We start from the raw sequence: 19,518 nt of genomic DNA, 5'->3' as shown, positions 1-19,518 counted from the left end.
AGTGCAGCCTTGAGAGGCCCTGTGAAAGGGTTACAGCAGGTATCTTACACTCACAACCTTCAGACTTCAAACTCTACACACTGGGGAAGCTTCTTCAAACCGCTGACCTTTCTCTGTTCTTCCCTATTCACTAGAATTCACTTTTTCTGTATGGTGACCCTTCAAGTGTACGTTCTTGTTGCCCTTTTTTTAAGAATAACCAATGAAACAGTTACAGTATATGCTGGTATCATATGCTATGATGTTATCAGATAACTCTTTATTGTGAAAGTCTCCGTTTATATTAGGTGCCTCAGTTATTAGTCATAGAGTCAAAAGTAAGATAAAGTGCTCTTATTTTCTTTAAATATACAGTGGGTGCAAAGGTGGGAGGCCAGAGAAATGTATTATCATTTAAAACTAGAAGGAAACTGATTCAGAATTGTAAACATTTCCAAAGCAACTTAAATAAATGTTTTATTTTGAATATTTCGATTGGAAGTAGATAAAAGTGTACGATCGCTCTCAGTATTTTGCGATGAACCAAATACTAAGAAATTCTGAAAATAATGTAAATAGTTCGAAGTTTTTACTTTTCGTTAGATTCGCTAAGATAAGTACAAGATCATATGTAATTAAAATATATACATTTAATTGTAAAAGAATGCAAAATAGAAGCATGCATAGTAATGGTCTTAGACTTTTGAACCCCATTGACTTTGGTACTTTATATCTTGGAGAAATCTTGAATGATAAAATGATAAAGTGATAAAACCTCAACAACATAGATCTTAATCTTCATTATGCTTTCGTTTTCTAATAGGTTTACATCGAAATGAACGAATATCTAATTTGGATTTTTGGCCCTTTATAGGAAAACATTTCAGCAGCTCTGGTCTAATCTATGAGCAGTTCATAATAATGGAAATGTATTTAAATAAGGAGGTGTGTCAATTGCTTTCCTTTTGTAACATGTAAAATATCAGTAGTTGCCCAATATTGTTTCTATTCATACTGAGTAAAGATGGTACAGTAAAGTCAATACTAAGGAACACAAAATGTATTGGTCGGGGTACTTACACGAGGCCCTCTTTTCCCTGGTAATCCTGGCTTCCCAGATTCCCCTTGAGGTCCCTAAAAGACAAAGAAAATTCATACTGTGATGCAAAGCAAGACTGTAAAATGCTAAAAGTCTACCTGCAGACATTTAGTGATTTCTCTGACAGCACACAAATCCTTGAATTACACGATGGCTCTGAGCCATAGTCAGTAAAGAGCTGCTTCCAAAGTCTCCTAAATTTTATGGCTTGAACTTTACAGTATCATGAAATATTGATCTGTGTGTGATTCAGTACATTATACCAAATGATATGTTAAGTAAATGAAAAATGACATCATGATTGAAACATGTGCTTGATTGGTACGGTACGGATTGGCTTGAACATTGGCCCCAAAGTGGGGGAATTTTCCTTAGAATACAGTATGTCACATGTAGATTTAATATTGTGTACAGGAGCCAACATAGGACTACCCTTGCTGCCAATGAAGTGAGCTTAAACCCCTGAAGTTTTACTGAAGTCTGCCTCATTTTACTGCCAAACACTTTTGACTAGAACCACAGGCACACTTGTTAATTATGTACACGATCTCACTGCTAAATGTTTGCAGATATGGAACAACTGAGCACCGAGGGGTCACACTTAACAAGAGGTCAACCTTCAAACATCGCATAGCTTTATTTTCCAAAGGCCGGTATTTTGTGTTTTTTCCATCTGTTACATCAGAATAGATACATGAAGAGGGATTATCTTTGAGGTTTGAATGCCATGTTACTGGCTAGACATTCCAGCTTAAGTGCCATAATGCAATTGTGGTTCGCAAAACGCTAGTGGTACATCTAACACCTCATGCTTAACTAAAGTCCACATCCATACATGTGGGGAAAATGTATTTACCCTAGAAGCTGTAAAACTTTTTTCTTTCAGGCAATGTCCTACAACATTTGAAAATGCATCTCTCTCAATCTGTCCATCTCTAAACAAAACAATACCTGGTAATATTTCTTAATCACCAGTAGCAAGAATCTCGAAAGTTTTTAGTGTTTACAGACTTCCTGGTTTCCATTAAGTGTGAAAAGAATTCTCATGTGTTGACACACTTTATAGTCAGTCTATTCATTTTGAATCATAAATTACTTTTAAAAAAAGTGAATCCTGAATTAAATTTTTTCTCAAACCTTTAAAAGTCATGTAACAAATGTTATGATGCATGCAAGAAGTACTGCTAAGAAATGTTTTAGCATGCTGAAGGTTTGCCTAACAAGCTCCATGTTGTAGAAACTGCAGAGAGAGGAAAGAAGGGAGGGAAAGGAGGGAGGGGGAAAAAGGACAGCCCCCGACCCTCTTCCACGTGGCACAGTTCCTTGTTGGAGTAACAGTATTAAGTTATCTCTCTCTCTCCATGAAAATATGCAGAGATTAGGACAGAAAAAAACCCACACAGCCTACAGTGGCTGCTCTTTCTGGAAATCTGGTTTTCTGGCATAAAGCACTCAGATGTGTCTCAATCACAAAGACAGGAACATCATGACAGGTAAGTCAAGATGTAAAGCAGTGGCCTACTTTTCACACATAGTCCCCTATCTCTTAAACCTTCACTAGAAGGTTATATGCAACAGTATAAAACTCATATTCCTATACACAGTTTAACAGTTTCATCTCTTCACTCATTTAGTGTCAGAGAAAAGATGTGGTGGTATATGCTGGGAAACATCAGGTAGCCGTCACGGCCTTCAGAGTTCTTAAAAACACTGCCCAGTGACCTCATCATCTAACAGTGGGAAAAGTAGTGTAAGCATCCTATAGCCAGACACACCCTCAGTCAGTTTTCACAGGATTACTTAAATGGGCTTGAAACCAAGACCACCACATGTTCACATGTACCAATGATGACACCATGAAATTTCCATCCCAGACAGGAATATGCCTTTTATTCAGACAATATTATTGTCCATTTTCTGTAACCATGCTTAATAAGGGGTATTAAAACTGGAAGCAGTCATCAAAAGCAAATTTTTTCTTATTAAAGTGCTGTTACCTAACGTAACATAAAACACCAAATATTGAGGCTTAAGAACACCACGGGGCTTAAAAACACAAGACCACAGCCAGTAATTCACATTTCACAAGTTCTTAAAAATAAGCAAAGTGCTAAGTCTGCCATCTGGATACCATAAGACATGGTTTTGAGGTAGGAAAAAAGTATCTACATACCATGGAGTGTCAACTGTCTGGTATAAGTCGAATATATTATTGATTTCAAAAAGTGTTTTAAAATTTTGCACTTTCAAGAAAGAGATCGTGTGTCCTGGGGTTGTGATGTTGATGTTGCAATTACAAGTGATCATTTTATGGTCACATTAAAAGAAACCCTACTGCTTTAAAGTATACTATAAAGTCACACTTATGTTTTGACCTTTTGCTAGACTGATTACAGTGGAGAAGTAATTTTTTTATTTGGTGGTGTGATGTAACTTGTCACCAACCCATTGAGGATATTTCCATATAATAATAAGAAAGCCCTGTTGTGTTTTATTCCTTTGAGGTTTTTTTATACACCACAGCCATTTGCTACAATTTCGATTCATAATCTATTAATGGATTACACATGATTCTTTTTTTTTCACCGAACACATTCGAGAATGTGACAATGCTGTGTTATAACAAGATGGAGATGGTTGGTTTGCTGATGTCTGTGCTCGCTATACTCTTTTACCTTTTCTCTTACCAATGCACTTTTACCTTTGACCTTCCCCTTAAAACACTCCATTCTCCCTGAACTCGACCTCCAAAGAATCTATCGCCTGGACGCCAATCCTCCAGCACAGATGCCAAAAGGCTGATAAAGACTTTTTATGTGCCAGATCATTTCTATCCAGAATGTTAGAACGGAAATTTCACATAAGAGTGCATTGCTTCTGGGGAAAACCCTTTCTATTCATTCAGAGGAACAAGGAACATAGATGGATATACATACATTTTTAACTATTTCAGCTAACTGTTTTGAAAATCAAATGCTGAAGGCAATTTATCGTTGTTTTACATTTCAACATGTGCAAATAGGAAGTTTAATTGCAATAATTTACCGTTGGTCCTGGCTCTCCTTTTGACCCAGGTGGTCCCATCAGGAGGGAAAACTGTGTTGGTTCCAGATCAAATGTTTGAAGACCATCAATGGTGGCAGGGGTGACAGGTACAAAAGAGTTGGACTTGGAGTACCTTAAGGTGCTCACCTCTGGAACAAATCTTTTCACTGCTGTAGTAGTAAGCTGCCTTTTTGAATTGGGCAAAATGCTGTAAGGTTTGGTCACTGCTGAAGGTTGAACAATTTCTAACTTTTTTTGAGTTGCTGTAACAGGCATGTAAGTATCTTTTATTTTATGGGGTTTTATAGTTATTCCCTTTTTGGGACTGCTCTGCTCAGTGGGCTTGTGGAATTTTGGGGATGCCCTAGTCCTAAGGAGGGTGGTAACAGTCTGTGTTTTGGCCTGTGCGGGAATCTGCAGAGTTGGTCTGAACAATCTTGGCAGAACCGTTCCATGCACAGGCAGAGACAAGGAACCAAGCTGGGATGTCGTTTGAATGGACTTATTAGGTCCTCCTGAGATTTCAGCATTAATCCTTGTTTTGTCCTGTGACAGGGTGGGGGTAAAACCCTTGCTGATAAGCTCAGTTATGGTCATCGGGGTCCGTAGCGTGAAAGAGATATTGGGATCCTGTTGCAGCAGCGGTAAAAGTGGCGGTAGGTTTGCTCGATAAGTGTCGGCTTCCCTGCATTGTTTTTTAATGTACTTACAATAGTTATGAGCTGCCTTGGCAGAAGGATGCAAGTCGAACTGGCAGATGGCTCCCTCAAACTGCACCGAGTTCTGGCTCATTTTTCCTAAAAGAAAAGAGCCTTCTGGATCCAGAGTTTCCTCATTTTTAAAATGTAAATTTGCATGTACACTTGCCTTCCCACAAGAAGTATATAAAGTGACCCTTTGGGGCTGAATGCCCAAAGCCAGATTGTGCCACTGGCCATTATGAATGTCATATTCAAAATATACAGAGTTCTTTTGGCCAACGTAGACTACAATCTTCCCAGGGATGAACTGCACCCCTAGCTGTAGTCTCTTCCTCTTGGACACAATGGTGAAGAGGAAAGCATTATTGACGCGATGTGAGCAGATGCTGAAAATCAAGGAGAACTCTGTGCTCAATGGGACTGGCACCACAGAGGTCACAGGCACTTCAATTCGCACCCACTGGGTGAGGATAACTCCAGACTTGAAGGGAATAACACCTGACAAAGTGGATCGTGTCCCTGATGAAGGTCTTTTTCCCACCAGACCCAGCTTTTGTAGGATATCCACATCTAAAAAAAAAAAGTTGGGTGGTTAAATAAAACCTTTTAATTAAAACCTAAAAAAGAAATATGTATAGCAAATACGTAACAAATATTCCCAGAGAAGCTAATTAAAGATAAGCAGCTAAAACACAGTAAATCAACCCATAGATTTTGAAAAAAAACAGTTTTATGCAGTTTTATGAAATGTGACAGTATGAATTACAAAGTACTTTTTTATACTTCACTTAAAATGTTACTGGCTGTAATATATCAGCTTTATTCTACTGTCTAAAAGTAGAATAAAAGATAGTTCACGAGAAGCTGCGAGTGGCTTGAAAGTTCGGAGTAATATTTCAAAACAGAGATTGTACTAATAAATTCCATAATAATGTTTGAAAAACAATTTTATGATTGTGTTATTTATTTAAGGTAGTAAATAAAACATTTTTGACAAGTAATAAAAAATTTTTTTATAGTACAGTACAATTTCCCTTGAAAAAGGAACCATCAAAAGGAGAGAATTCGGCTAAATAAAATATAGCACCAGCTTTATATGGCAGATAAATTAGGAATTTCAGCCAGGTAAGCAGTTTTAAGGACAGAATTACTGTATATCTATGGAAATAGAGAGATTATTTTCCACAAATCAGGGCTAGAGGGACTACTGTAGGGATCCAGTGAGCCCCTTCAAGTTAAAACAAATATGGCATGATGCCTAATTAAAGAAATATGAAACAAGACTGGCAGCTGCAAATTACACATTGTAAAAGACAAAACCATTTTTCTTTTACTCCATACATCTGTAACAGATGGTTAGTTGATTATGTAACAGCTATATGTTTTGGCCTTACAGATCCCTAAGTCAAATAAGGCCACCCTGAGTGGTAAAGACCATTTATTAACCTGGTGTTGTAATGAGGAATGTGAGCATGTGAGTGAAGGAGAGAAAGACAGAAAAAAAACTGTATTGATAATTATCCATATATTCACTACAGTTTGGAGTAAATGGCAAGATAACACATAACACTTATTATCTGTAATCCAGAAATAGATGACAAAAATCATCTGTGGAACAGCTGAGAACCACCTGATATGTATTAAGTATATGGCATGATCCAGATATCGAGTAAGACAGGTCCTATTGTGAAAGCAAAATTTTCAGTACAGGAATTAGGAGTCAAACAAATGAGTGGAAAGCTGCCAGGCACGCTACATTCAAAAGCAATACTCCTAGAGTTCTGTTTGAATGGTTCATGGGTAACATGACATGTTCCAACAGCAGTTGAGGAGACACAAGAGCATCTGGGCTGCAGGTCCTGCTGCAGACACCAATGTTCCACAAAAAGTCCCTAGATTCATTGGAAAGTAAAGACCGCATTTGAACTGCTTTGCTCAGCACTCCAAGTCTCAGAACCAGAAACACAAAGAATCTTCACAAACTGCAATCAAAAAAGAGGGCTCACTAGCTTTTCTGTTTTGGGAAACTGGTAAAAGTTAAAGTTCTTTATCTTGAAACCATATTTAGCAGTAATAAAGAATTTCTAGAGCTTTCTCTGCCCATGGTTTACAAAGATGGTCTTATCATAAGTCATTCAGGGTTAGGGTCATTTGCATTAGGGAAATGTCAATCAATAGTGGGAGAATACAGTATGTTCCATGAACTGTCCCACACATGGAAAGAAACACTTACACTCCAAGCGGAACAAAAGCATCTTTCATGAAAAGAACATCAGCATTAGATATAAAAGCTTACAGTGGTAGCATTTTAATTCGATTAATTGCTTGAAGATGCCAAGAGTTTTCTACTTTTCCACTGTTTCACTGGCATATTAAAAAAAAAAAAAAAAAAAGAACCTGGTGTGAAACTGGCATGTTACATTGCAATTTGTGGTCTGCCATTTGACCAGCTGTGAGTCAACAATCATTACTACTGGAGATATGGCACATGAGTAAGAATGTACAGCAAATTAAAGATAAGTGAACCCAAATGCTCTTTATAATGGATGATTTAACCCCCCACATGCGGATGCAGTATGCAAAGAACAGATGTGGACATGACTAAATCCTAGTGGGTGGTGTGAAGTCCAATAAGCTATTAAGGGCTTCTACACGGGGTTAAAACAAACAAATCTAACAGCATCAGTCACATTTTCAAGATATCTATTCTCCCAGGCAAGGGAAAATGTTTTTGGTACACTAAACCTCTATGTGAACAAAATATACAGTAATTAAGTTAGGTTGAAAAAACATGGTTAACACCACCATGTTCCTGAAACAAAATATGGAAATAGACATCTTGAATTGGCTGGTCTTGCTCCTCACTAACCCTGTAAATGAACCACAGAATAATTCCACACTTACTGTTTTTCATTGTGGCCACAAACGCAGAATTATCCACATTGGCTCTCCCTGTTGCCATCTGAATTTGAGCACAAGACTACTTTCAGGTGAATTTGAAATGGATGGATAGCATATTCGTGCTGAAGCGAGGGCTTTTTAAGCTCCTAAGTTAAACAAATAGACTCAGAGCAGACCTGATCTGAAGCTTAGACATAAATCAAACCACTGTTAGCACTGGCAAAAAGGGACTACAGTAGTCCACAGAGAAACAGTAGAACTTGTTGGCTCGTTGACCTCTGAATCATGGAAAACTTTAATAAACTTGTAATTTTAGAAAGTAGCTTATTTGAACAATCACAGATGAGTCCATAGTGCTCGGCTTTAACTCACTAACAAAGAACAATGGCCAAATTCAAAAGCAGTTAAATCCTGTAAAATTTTTATTTTTATTTGGATCCATAATTGCATGCACCCGGACGGTACTATGCACTTTGAATGATCTTAACTATCTTAAAAACACAAAGCACAAAACTCCACAGCTATGTTCATTTTAAATGTATGAGAATTCCAAATTAACAAATAAAGTTAGAACAGATTTGAGTGTATACAGTAATGTAGTCAATATCGCAACTTGTGAATACTGTAAATAAAAACAGTAAGAAATTACCTTCAGGCTGTACTTGCGCCAACCCTAGGTAGCAAGTACAGTAGAGGACCGTGCAGAGAAATAAGATTCTCCTGTGGAAAAAATACAAATATATGAATATAAAAACAAATTTTGCTGGATTACATTTGACACTTATATATATAAAAACTCTTGAACGTGCACATTCTAACTCAATGCAGAATCATCTATCAAGCTTAGGAAAAAGTCCTATTCCATCACATCCAAGATATTTCCTGGAAAGGAACAAAAATTAAACATGTTCACCTTTTCTTCTCTTAAAAAAATTGAACTTTGGACTCATCTTCTCTTAAATGCACAAACTTTTTATTGGATCTGACATGACAACTCATTCAATTTAGTCGTTTAGTAACTTCAAAACCAGAAAATACACAGTGTCACTCAAGTGCAACTTGGAACAAAGTAAGTAAGCTTGCAAACCTTTTCAATCATGAGCAAACAGATCCAAGAATTGATAAATGAGAAAAACCATGTGGTCCAATTTGGTTTGGGATGTTCATTTTGAGGTATGCTTGTTAATGTTTAGTAACCCAAATATGTTCAATAGAAGGATGCTGGAGCTATTTGGGGCAGCTAGTCTGTGAATAGTAATCATGTACCTTGATATTTAAGGGGCAAAATTTTTTTTTCTCTGCCAGGAGGTTATACATTGGCCATAAATTAACCTTTTGGCAAGAAATTGAAGTCGAAATGAAATGTTAGAGATAGAGCAATGTCCAGGATGCCTCTAGGTAGACATTACAGGGAATAAAGCATAGTGCTCTTTTCAACAAGACGGTTTATTTCAAGGGTGGCAATAATTCTTAAACCGGTGGTTTGGGAGGGAAAAAAACACTAATTCAATGTTATGTAAAATAGAACTGTACTGAGTCAGGTCAAAATATCAGTTAGTCCCGGTCAAAATACCAGTCAGTTCATGTAGTAATAGACAGGTTAGATGTGAATTGGTCGGCATTGTCTTGTGTTGTCTGTCTGCACTGTCTGTCTGTACTGTTTTTGGTCTGCACTGTTTGCACTAGGTTGCACTCGATGCACTTTATGTAGCTTTGTGTTGCTTTGTAGCTCTACGTTGTTTAGTGTAGAACCAGGGTTCTGAAAGAACGTTGTCTAGTTTTTACTGTGTACTGTGTACCACTGTGTATTGTAGAAATGACAATGAAAGCCTCTTGACTTGACTTAAAACATTAAATATCGTTCACTATGTCCATCTACACTATTCATCTTGTATGTCACACTGATAACGGCTAATCTGGCCAACAATTGCAAACCTCAGATGCTATCAGCAGGTGTCTTTGCTTTTTATAAAGTGTCACATAAAAACCTAATAAAATAGTGTCCCAATTGTTGCCTAATGAACAAATAGTAGTTATTTAGCAGCAGCTTTGTCTTTATCCCAAAAACATGCGATAATTCAAATGATTTCCTGCCTGGACTGCAGTGATACTTATTTGAATGACTATCCACTGTCCATGACTTTCCAAGGATATCATAGCACATAGCCAGCAGCATGGCCAGTAGCAGCTTTTTCTCTAAACTCCTCACATCTGTTGCTGTTCACAGTGCAGCCAGGAACTGATCAGCTGCCTCCTATTGAGGGTGAAGCCGAGAGAAAGTGACCTGGGAAATACGTACCTCAAACGAGACTGACCCAATGCTTTGAGATTGAGATTTGAGATGAATGTCTGCGAGTTCATCAAGTTCATTTTCGATCAACAATCATTATCTGACAAAGCTCAAGTGAAAAGGATTTGGAGAGCATGTTACTTTTCCATTCACATCAACTAGCTGAGCTCTTAATAGATGGTATGGAAAGTAATTTTGAGATTGGCACATCTACATGCATGCTGTCTGCCAACGTTTCCCATTCCAGGTCCTGAAAAAAAATCGTCCAATAAATGTGCCTTTCACATGTTCTAACACACCCACATGATGGGCTTATTTATGAGCCTATGAGCTGTCTTCATTACCTTTGGGGCAGGAAAACACGTAAATATGTAATGGGAATTGGTGTATACACTGTGGTTTAGTCATCTCAATGTCTTTTCACCAAGCCTACCTGACTGGCAAAAGAAATTCAGCATCAGAATAGGGTGATTAAATCGGACTGATACTACAAATCAAAAATGGTATGAGTGATTGGTTTTTACTGATTCAGTGATCAATAGAGCAACAGAGTGCAACAAGTTCAGAAGCCTCCACTGACAAAAATAAAGGTACCAGACTTGTCACTTGGGTGTTACCATTAAGGATAGATATTGATATCTTTATTGTGTATATTGTACCCCAAGAAGTATGTAGTGTAAATTAAATTATATTTAATTACTGGATCAATTATGTAACTAACAATGTGTAACATTGATAGTAGCATCCCATGGACAGTGAAAAGTACAGTTTGGTATATTTATTTTTGGTAAAATTGTATTCGTTTAGTAATGATAAATAAAAAGAAAAAAAAGAAAAAGAAATCTGTCATAAAATGTAAAAATATCAGGATGTAAAAGTTGCAACATGCATAATATCTAACTTCACTTCGCATCGGAGTGATCTGATAGGTTTGTTTGTTTCTTTCAAGCTTTCATTCTCATTCATTCATTGCGAAATGTCCCTATTTGACGGCACTGCAAACAAAAATGCATGCACTTTCTTTATCCATTCATTAGTAATGTTTGATATGATATGACAGCAGTGTTGGATAACGATGTAACTGTGTCCTCATCAGCCTCTGATCACTGATAGATGATGAAGTTGCTCGTATTGATGGATTTGGATGGAGTTATACTCACCCCCCGACTCCAGCCTGTCTGAGTTTGGAGTGCGGGGCATTATCCGGCTCCATTGCGGTTACTTCATTCTTTTTTGTAAAGGTTTACTACGGCCAAGACATGACAGCTCTGTGGGAAGCATTTCCATGCCCAAGTATCCCTTAAGATCTCGAAGAAGGTCTCAAATGAGCGGAAAAGTGTGGAAGTGTCCTAGTCTACAGCTTGTACTCCGTCCCGAGAGCCGCCGAAGCGAGATGTTTCCTTCACTACTCCCGATACAGTGGACTCCATGAGAAAGCAAGCGTTCCGCAAGACTGGAGCCAAAAAAGATAAGTCCATTTCGGTGAAGACATGATTCTCCAAAAAAAAAAAAAAAAGGGACAAGACGCTTGAGTCGATGTCTAAAGCCAAAGGAAAGTGAAGTGGAAGGGGGCGATGTGGGACGCAGGAGAAGCTTGCCTCCCCTCTGTCGCCCTCAACTGACTGCGAGAAAGACACACCGCTCGCCTCTGCTACTACAAGGTCCCTCAGAAGGTGTGTCTTCTTACAAACGACCATTCATTCATCGTTGCCTTCAAATGAGCGCTAATACTTTCATATGACGCGGATGGTTTTAGCAAACAACATGGAAGGTGTCAGAAAAAGTGCTTCTTCACACGAATGCAATACTGACATACAGACCCAGCACAAGATCCAAACTGTTCCTAAACATTTCCTGATATAAGTTTGTTATAAAATAAACAGCTGTCCAGAAGTAAAACCAGCTGTTTGCTGTATCATCATTTATAGACACATACTATTTCCATATAATTGAGTTTTTGCAGTATACATGTTCAAATCAGAGCAATTAATAAACATTCATCATAATATCATCCACATCATCATATCAACATCATATCATCATATCATTCAAATCATAAAAACATCATTCAGATTTTGTAAACGAGGTCATTTTTTTAGTAAGTCTCAAAGAATCATTAGTATATTGATTAATCTTTGACACAAGTCACCATTCACTGTAATATTCACTGTACCTTATTCTACTACTGGTAATAACTTTTATCAGTGCAACTATCAATGCACATTTGACAAAGAAACTTTAAACGCATGCGCTCTAATGTCTTTAATCCCTTTTGGAGTCACAGCACCAAGCAACCTTACATTTGCATAAACTTTCCTCTAGTTGCCAACAGTTGCTGTTGCTTATGTCCACAGCTTTTCTATAAAAGATGATTAGTTGCGATATGTATGGACGTTGCTTGGCTCCTGGTCAAGTTTGTAATGGATCCAAGGCAAAAATGCACCTTGAAAAGGACACTATCCAGGTTTATTGCAGGGAACTGTGCACACACAAATTCACACCTAGGACAGTTTGGTGAAGTACACCTATTAACATGTTTTTGGGAGATGGGAAGAAACTGGAGAACAAAGAGTAAGCCACACAAACAGGTCACAAGTCAGGATCAAGCTTGGGCTCCTGGAGCTTTGAGATTTGTGAAATGAAGCATAATGTACCTGGACCCAGTAATAAAACATCTAATTAAGATAACAGATATAATAAAATTATTTAGATAACCTTATGACTTAATACATATACTATATGTTTACAGCATTTTATGATGAATTACCAGTGCAACAACGATTGATAGGACACGATCCAATTCATTTTCTTAAAATTCGGCTCACTGTTCCATTTCTGATCATGACTCAAATGTGCCAGTGCCGTCCTTTACTGTGAAATTCCTTCTCTGAATAGAGCCCTCATTGACCCGACCTCAACAAACAGGCAGTGAGAGTGTGCAGCAGAGTCCCAACAGAGCGCCAATTCAGCCCGACGCAACCAGATCCCTCCGTCACACACAGAGGGCTCTCACATCTTGGTGCTGAACCTGAGCAGAGTGCACGATGCACGTCGGAAGGCCGCCTCAGTCTTACCTTCGTTTGGAGTCAACGCATTCTTACTCTGGGATAATTTAGACCGGTCATCTAATGTCCATTTCTGATTGCACATGGTGTTTAAAATAAGTACAAGATTTTACGAGTATCTTTGGAAATACGAAAGTGCCTAATAAAGAACAAGCTAGTACAAAATGTCCTTACTAGTTAAGAAACAGGCAACAGACCTCAATCTAAACACTTACAGGTGTCGAGCTAAATCGCATTGTTTCGTATTCCAGACTTGTAGACAATAATGGATTTCAGATGCTCTTTATGACCTGGTACCACAGCGGATATCATAAGTTGAATGTCTGCTGGAAATGAGAAGATTTTCCTGCAGTAGTGTGGCCAGAAATTCAATCATAGTAATAAAAACCCCTGTGAGATTCATCATCTAAATGTGCACAAATGAAGTCACCTTTCAAAAAACTTGAGTATAATATATACTAGTATATAATGAACCTCATCACTGAGCGATCTCAAGATTGTTTTTCTCCGGGAACTTTACACGTATACACAGCTTTCTGATCTTAAGGGGAAGTTAAATCTTCTCTGTATGCAGACTTTCCCCACATAGCCACTGCAGCTGAGTGAGTGTGCGAGTAGGATAAGTTATCTTTATCCATATGTAAACAGGAAATTTAGTTGAAATATCAATCAACTTCTCACAAGCAATTTCTTTGTGGGCTGCCCCCACTTTGCTCCTACCAGGAAGAGCCACAAACCGCATATTAGCCTATCTAAACGTTCTTTCATTCCAGGCAATAGATGTTTTCTTGTGGTGTAGCAGTCCATCTCATTCGATGAAAGAGAAGATTTTTGATTCAGTCAAATGAAGAGGAATCAAAGCAACTGCTTATAATCATTTAGTCAAATGAAGATTCAACACAGCCCATACAGACACAACATGAAATAACTTCAAAATTAAATTCATTATTTGCTAATTACAGAATTAAACATGTGTACACTGGTTCTTTACATGTCAGTTGATTAGATGATTATATGATTCTGCAGCCTATAGTAGCCTATATAATACTGTCAGTTGAAGTTAGTCAGTATATTAAAAAACTGTTTCAAACTTTTTTATATTTTTAATAACATCTTTATAATGTTCCAATATATTTGCACATATATTTGCACACATACAGTATGTGCAAGTTAGTTTGTTGATTTGTAATTGAGAATTAACTTGTGTATGTTGTATTTGATGAGAAGTGTGATTAAGGCTGATGACCTTATTACTTTATAATTGTATTATGAAATTAGTGTTAAGTGTGTGAAACATGCTCTTTGTAATTCTAATTGTCGTTTACAGTTAGATTATTTCAAATACTGTATAAAAAAAATTGCATTAAATAATTATTATAATTATGAACCTATCTGTAAAAGGTTTAAAACATTCATATGTATTTTAAGACCACAAATTGGTTTCTAAAAGTAATAAATTTTTACAAGAGATGAACAAGAATTACTGCATCATGAACATTTAGAACAGACAAAAGATATGTATTATCTAAAGAGCCCTAAATTATGTATAGAACTTAGTTGTGTATAAACCACAGTCTGCTAAATGGGCAACAGAAAATCATAATGCCTTCATGCAATTCACTTAATTCATGCATCAATGTTTTTAAAATAAGAAATCTACACCCAAGTTTTGGTTCATTTGTGCTTTTTCTCTCTAAGTATAAATATATAAATGTAGATCAAATGCTAGCTCTAGTAATGGCCTACTTCATTCACATCTCCTGTATAACAGTTCTATAAATATTATGATGGCCTGATTTTAGCATATTTAACCATAAACCAATTTAACAAGTTATATATTAATACATAGAAAAAGCCTTCATCAAGCATCATTGGAGAAAAACGGTGTGTAATTACAACCAATGAGGAACAAAGAACATTAGATCCTGTAATGAATTGTATATACAGGAATATATGAGAGAAAAATATTAATAGAAAAACATTAATCAAAGCCAGCGACAGTGCTTTTTTGTAAGATTTTTAAAAGATAAAAGAAATGCTAGGATGAGCTTAAAATTATTAAAAGAAGTAGAATCCATAGGGGACTTCGTAGAAAATCTAAGTGACAGTGCCAGTTTTCAAAGAGAGAAAAGTGGAAAAAGAATTTAGCTAGAGGCTAATGCTGTTAACAATGCAAGAGAGAGAGAGAGAGAGAGAGAGAGAGAGAGAGAGAGAGAGAGAGAGAGAGAGAGAGAGAGAGAGAGAGAGAGAGACAGAGAGAGTAGTGGTCCTTCACAAAGACAAATATAAGCAGTTGTTTAATTCTGCCCCATGCAACTCTTTAAGTGTTTAGGAATACACAGACTGACAGCCTTTAAGAGGACCCTGACCTATTTGTACTAGCATGATATTATGTCATTCAAGTTTTTCTGGAAATCTATTTGGATAAGGGCCAATCTGGATCTGCCAAAGTCTGTAAATGCAATTGTTAAAAAATTATTTGTTGCAGGCAATCAAATTTTCCCTGATTCCTCCTCCCTAACTACATTCCAATGAGAAAATATATTAGTAAGTTTTATCCCTATTTCTGTTATGTGACAAATTATTCAACAGATATTTAAAACATCAGTACTCAAAGCAATGCCAAATGGGACAGTTATTAGTAAACCGTGAGCTGTTTACCAACCTTTTTCTATTTTCTTCAGCACCAACATTTTTTTAATTTTTTTTATTTTGATTAAAAATTCACTGACTTTCAACTATGATTTATTATTGTGCTACTTTCCAGTATTTACACAACACATAATGATTCAGATATAATTGGGTTTTTGTTAAAAATTGCCAGGCCTCAGGCAAATCCCCAAGAGCCATTGGGTTCATCTTGGCTCCTAACTATACATAAAAAAATGACCCATGTTGGCCAAATTACAATTCATTAAAATTGTTTTAGCTTTTGTTTAAAGTGTCAAATTCAGTAGTTACACTAAAGAGCAACAATAACCCTTTGTTTGGTTTCAGAAATAATGAAAACACATGAGCAGCATATAGTGTTACATCACCCTGGCTAATTTATTCTCTATTTTTTAACTAACACACAGCTTCATAAATCTGACCTTCATAATGCTTCCTCTTTAGAACTCAGCACTCAGCCAATGGGAATCTCACATGGCTGAAACATGTCACAAGTGCCTGGTTCTCCTCTCATCTCTATCCAAACCCACTATGAAGTCCTGCATAAAAGGTTAGAGTCTCCAGTTGCTATCTTTAGCTGGTTGTCCCGGGTTTAAAAAAAAACAAACTATTTGAAGTGACACAAAATGAATTTGCAGACTAGGCAATAGACGCTCTAAATGTCTTATCCATTTAGTTTTTGGAAGGTTTTCATCTCTTCATGAGGTTATAAACCTGAAGCAGACATGTCTTAAACTCCTAAACAGGAAAGGGGATTTTGTGTCTTTTTTTGTGAAATAAAATGTATGTGCCCAGAAACACTGGCCAAAATACAGGTAGAAATGCTAGCTCTAACAAAGTCTGTGAATTCTAGCTCACACCTTTTGTAATTGTTCTCAACTAAACATGTGCATTTGTGGTTGTAAATCCTTTAATCCCAATCATGCATTTTTTATACTGCTTTGTACCCATCAGAAATATTTTTTAAAATCATTAAGAAATTTATTTCCCAAAATATAGACAAACTATAAACCAATATTTAGACTATGACCCTGACCAGGCAGTCACTAAAGATGAAGGAAGGAACAAGGTTAATGTACAGAGCAAGGGTCACCAACATGAGTCGCCCATGGGCCTTTTCTAAAAATAGCTCACCATAGGGCCACTTACCAGTGATTGACCACATTTTTTTGTTGCTATTCTTTTTTAAAACACACTTGCATTGGTGTGAATTCAAAAATGACAATATTAAAATATAGATGACTAGATATAGATGAATATCATTAATTATTAATAATAACATATAATTAAAGGTAAATTGAGCAAATTTGTTATTTCAGAAGTGTGTATCAACTGGTAGCCCTTCACATTGAGCGGTACCCAGGAAGTAGCTCTCAGTTTAAAAAATGTTGGTGATAGAGCAATATTTGCAATCCTGGTTTATTTTGTAATGCAAGAGATGAAGGGATCTCGGTCCTTAAGTCTTAAGTTTTCACATCCAATTCACAATTGTTTAGGACATATTATTTGTTCTATGCACCTATAATAAGGCATAAATAAACTATTATTATTATTGGCTCAGATCAGAGGACACGGGATCGGAGTGTGAATCTGTGCAGTGCTTCATTAGCTAAAGTTTGGAAGTAAACCTTAAAAAAAACATGGCAGCCTATTTGGCTAATTTAGCAATCAAATCATTTTAACGCAAATAAAATTTGACAATGTGCAAACTTGTGAATGGTTTGGTTGATCTTTTCCCCTGGGTTTTGCCACTTTGTAAATATTGATAGACTTGTGGTTGCTGTTTGGCATACCATCATTAGGATGCAATGCAACACAAAAAACTGTGGTGAGTTGCATTTTATGTTGAATTGTTCCGCAATTGTTTAAGTAAACAAATTTGTTTTCAATTTAGCAAACTATTGTTCGACAGGTGCATTTCGAAGAATTCATGCCTAGATCCTGTGAAAAGTAAAAGCAGATAAGCCATGGCTCCAGCTACTGGAACCTGCACTATTTATCACCCTTGTAAAGCAAATATTTCAAGCTGAGGACTGTAGCCTCATTCAGAGCAGCTTTTCTGACAGCATCCAGCTCAAACTGACCAGACCAAAACAAATTAGCTTTTACCTGGACCAAAAGCTCAAAGTAAGCTCAAAGAGGGGCAAACACAAGCCCCAGTGTCCTGACACTAGGTCCACTTGTTGCGGTCTCTGCAAACACATTGCTCCACCAAACTACTCAAACACACCCTCAAAAATTACCCTGCTACTAGGACACTTTTGTTGTCTGCTACCTGCTCACCACCTCAGTGGAATTTATGCCAAACTCTTCACACACCTCACCCAGACAACTGTCCATTGACCAAATGGGTGGATTCACTTTCCGTGTAATCACACTCCACTGTTAGGAGACGATGACGAAAAGAGAGCGCTATTTTAAAACAGTTTGTGTTCTTGAACACACAAGCCCTCTTCTGTCAACCCAGGATGCTTATTCAGTTAGAATCTTTTTTCTTTTTAATGTGAAAGATGCTTATATTGACTGACAATATTTCCAAAACCTTGGAGAGAAACCTTCTTTGTACACAGGTCCCACAACCTGTATTTCAAAAGCACAAAACATTTCCTTAAACATAACTAGGAACACCTTGAAGACTGCAGGCTTATTACGCAGTGGCTCCAGGCCAAAAGGTTGAAAGAGTCTTGAAACAGAATTCTATTCAGGCAAGATTGAAATCTCATTTGGGTCAGGATAGAAGGATTCACTGAACCAAGGCCAGAAATAACTCTGAAGACTAGAAGCCTCTTCATTTCAGGAAAATATTTATTGGGATTGCATGCATGTTTTTAGCTTTATAAACATTTTCCTGCCATAATTTTCTTTTTTCAGACAATTTTTATTAATTCCGGAAAACATTTGAACAAGATTTCATGGAGAACTCTAGTACAAATTCAAACATGTTGGATGAAAATAAGACTTATAATAAACACAACCAATTGATAGTGTTTTGAGACAAATACATGTAATTTATTATCCATCTTTCAACTCTTTTTGGACTTCAGTAATGATCCACATCAGAGTATAAAGTAAAGAAGTTTAAACTGACAGGGGATTTTAGACAGGCTCAATTACAAACTGCAGAAGAAATTACTTTTGTGAAAAGCTTTGATCAGCATACTTTTTTCCCTCCTAAAAGTCACTGATGATGGAGCATTGCAATGTTTCAATGAAACAGAAATGTTGCCACTCTGTAAATAGAATAATTGTATGGCATAATCAAGGTTTCCAGGTTAAAAGTAATTATGTAGCAATAGTTTTAGTATGGAAGCATTTACATATTTTATAATAACATAGATAGTATATTTTATATTTGAATATCCCTTTATAAATTACTTCTTTTTATATACTAACTGTCAGCCATATTATAAATGGTACCATAATGCTGTGTTTGCTCTTTAACAGCATATTTTTTATACATACATACATACATACATACATACATACATACATACATACATACATACATACATACATACATCAATATATAGTTTTTGTTCCAAGCTTATGTCATTTAAGTATTTATTGATTAAAAAAAATATAATAATTTTATGGGTTTCTGAATGGATCATGAATCATGAATTTACCATGACCCCAAGCCTTGACCACCTCACACTTTTTTTTTATTCCAGTTTAAAATTTCTAAGAACATATTTTGCATAAATCCATATTTGTTTAATGTGCCCTGCATATTTTTTTTTTGTTTGTTTTCTTGAATGTACTGACTGA

The 19,518-nt window shown here is 36.6% G+C and overlaps 1 protein-coding gene across 2 annotated transcripts in view; it reads right to left on the bottom strand.

Moving 5' to 3' along the window:
• col27a1b (collagen, type XXVII, alpha 1b) overlaps positions 1 to 11,644 on the bottom strand; it is a 71,868-nt gene extending 60,224 nt beyond the window's left edge. For both annotated transcript variants that reach the window (XR_014531042.1, XM_083526560.1), the window contains exons 1-4: positions 11,176 to 11,644; positions 8,375 to 8,445; positions 4,124 to 5,394; positions 1,060 to 1,113 (exon numbers count right to left, since the gene is read on the bottom strand). Coding sequence is in view for 1 of the 2 variants with exons in the window: in XM_083526560.1 (XP_083382686.1) it covers positions 1,060 to 1,113; positions 4,124 to 5,394; positions 8,375 to 8,445; positions 11,176 to 11,228 (1,449 nt within the window). In the remaining variant the exon portion in view is untranslated. The remainder of the gene's footprint in view (positions 1 to 1,059; positions 1,114 to 4,123; positions 5,395 to 8,374; positions 8,446 to 11,175) is intronic.
• Between the last annotated feature and the right edge of the window lie 7,874 nt (positions 11,645 to 19,518).

Source organism: Silurus aristotelis (assembly GCF_946808225.1).
Source record: "Silurus aristotelis genome assembly, chromosome: 23".
Classification (NCBI taxonomy): domain Eukaryota; kingdom Metazoa; phylum Chordata; class Actinopteri; order Siluriformes; family Siluridae; genus Silurus; species Silurus aristotelis.
The sequence above is the reverse complement of the archived record's forward strand: the minus strand, read 5'-3'. Positions and strand labels throughout refer to the sequence as shown.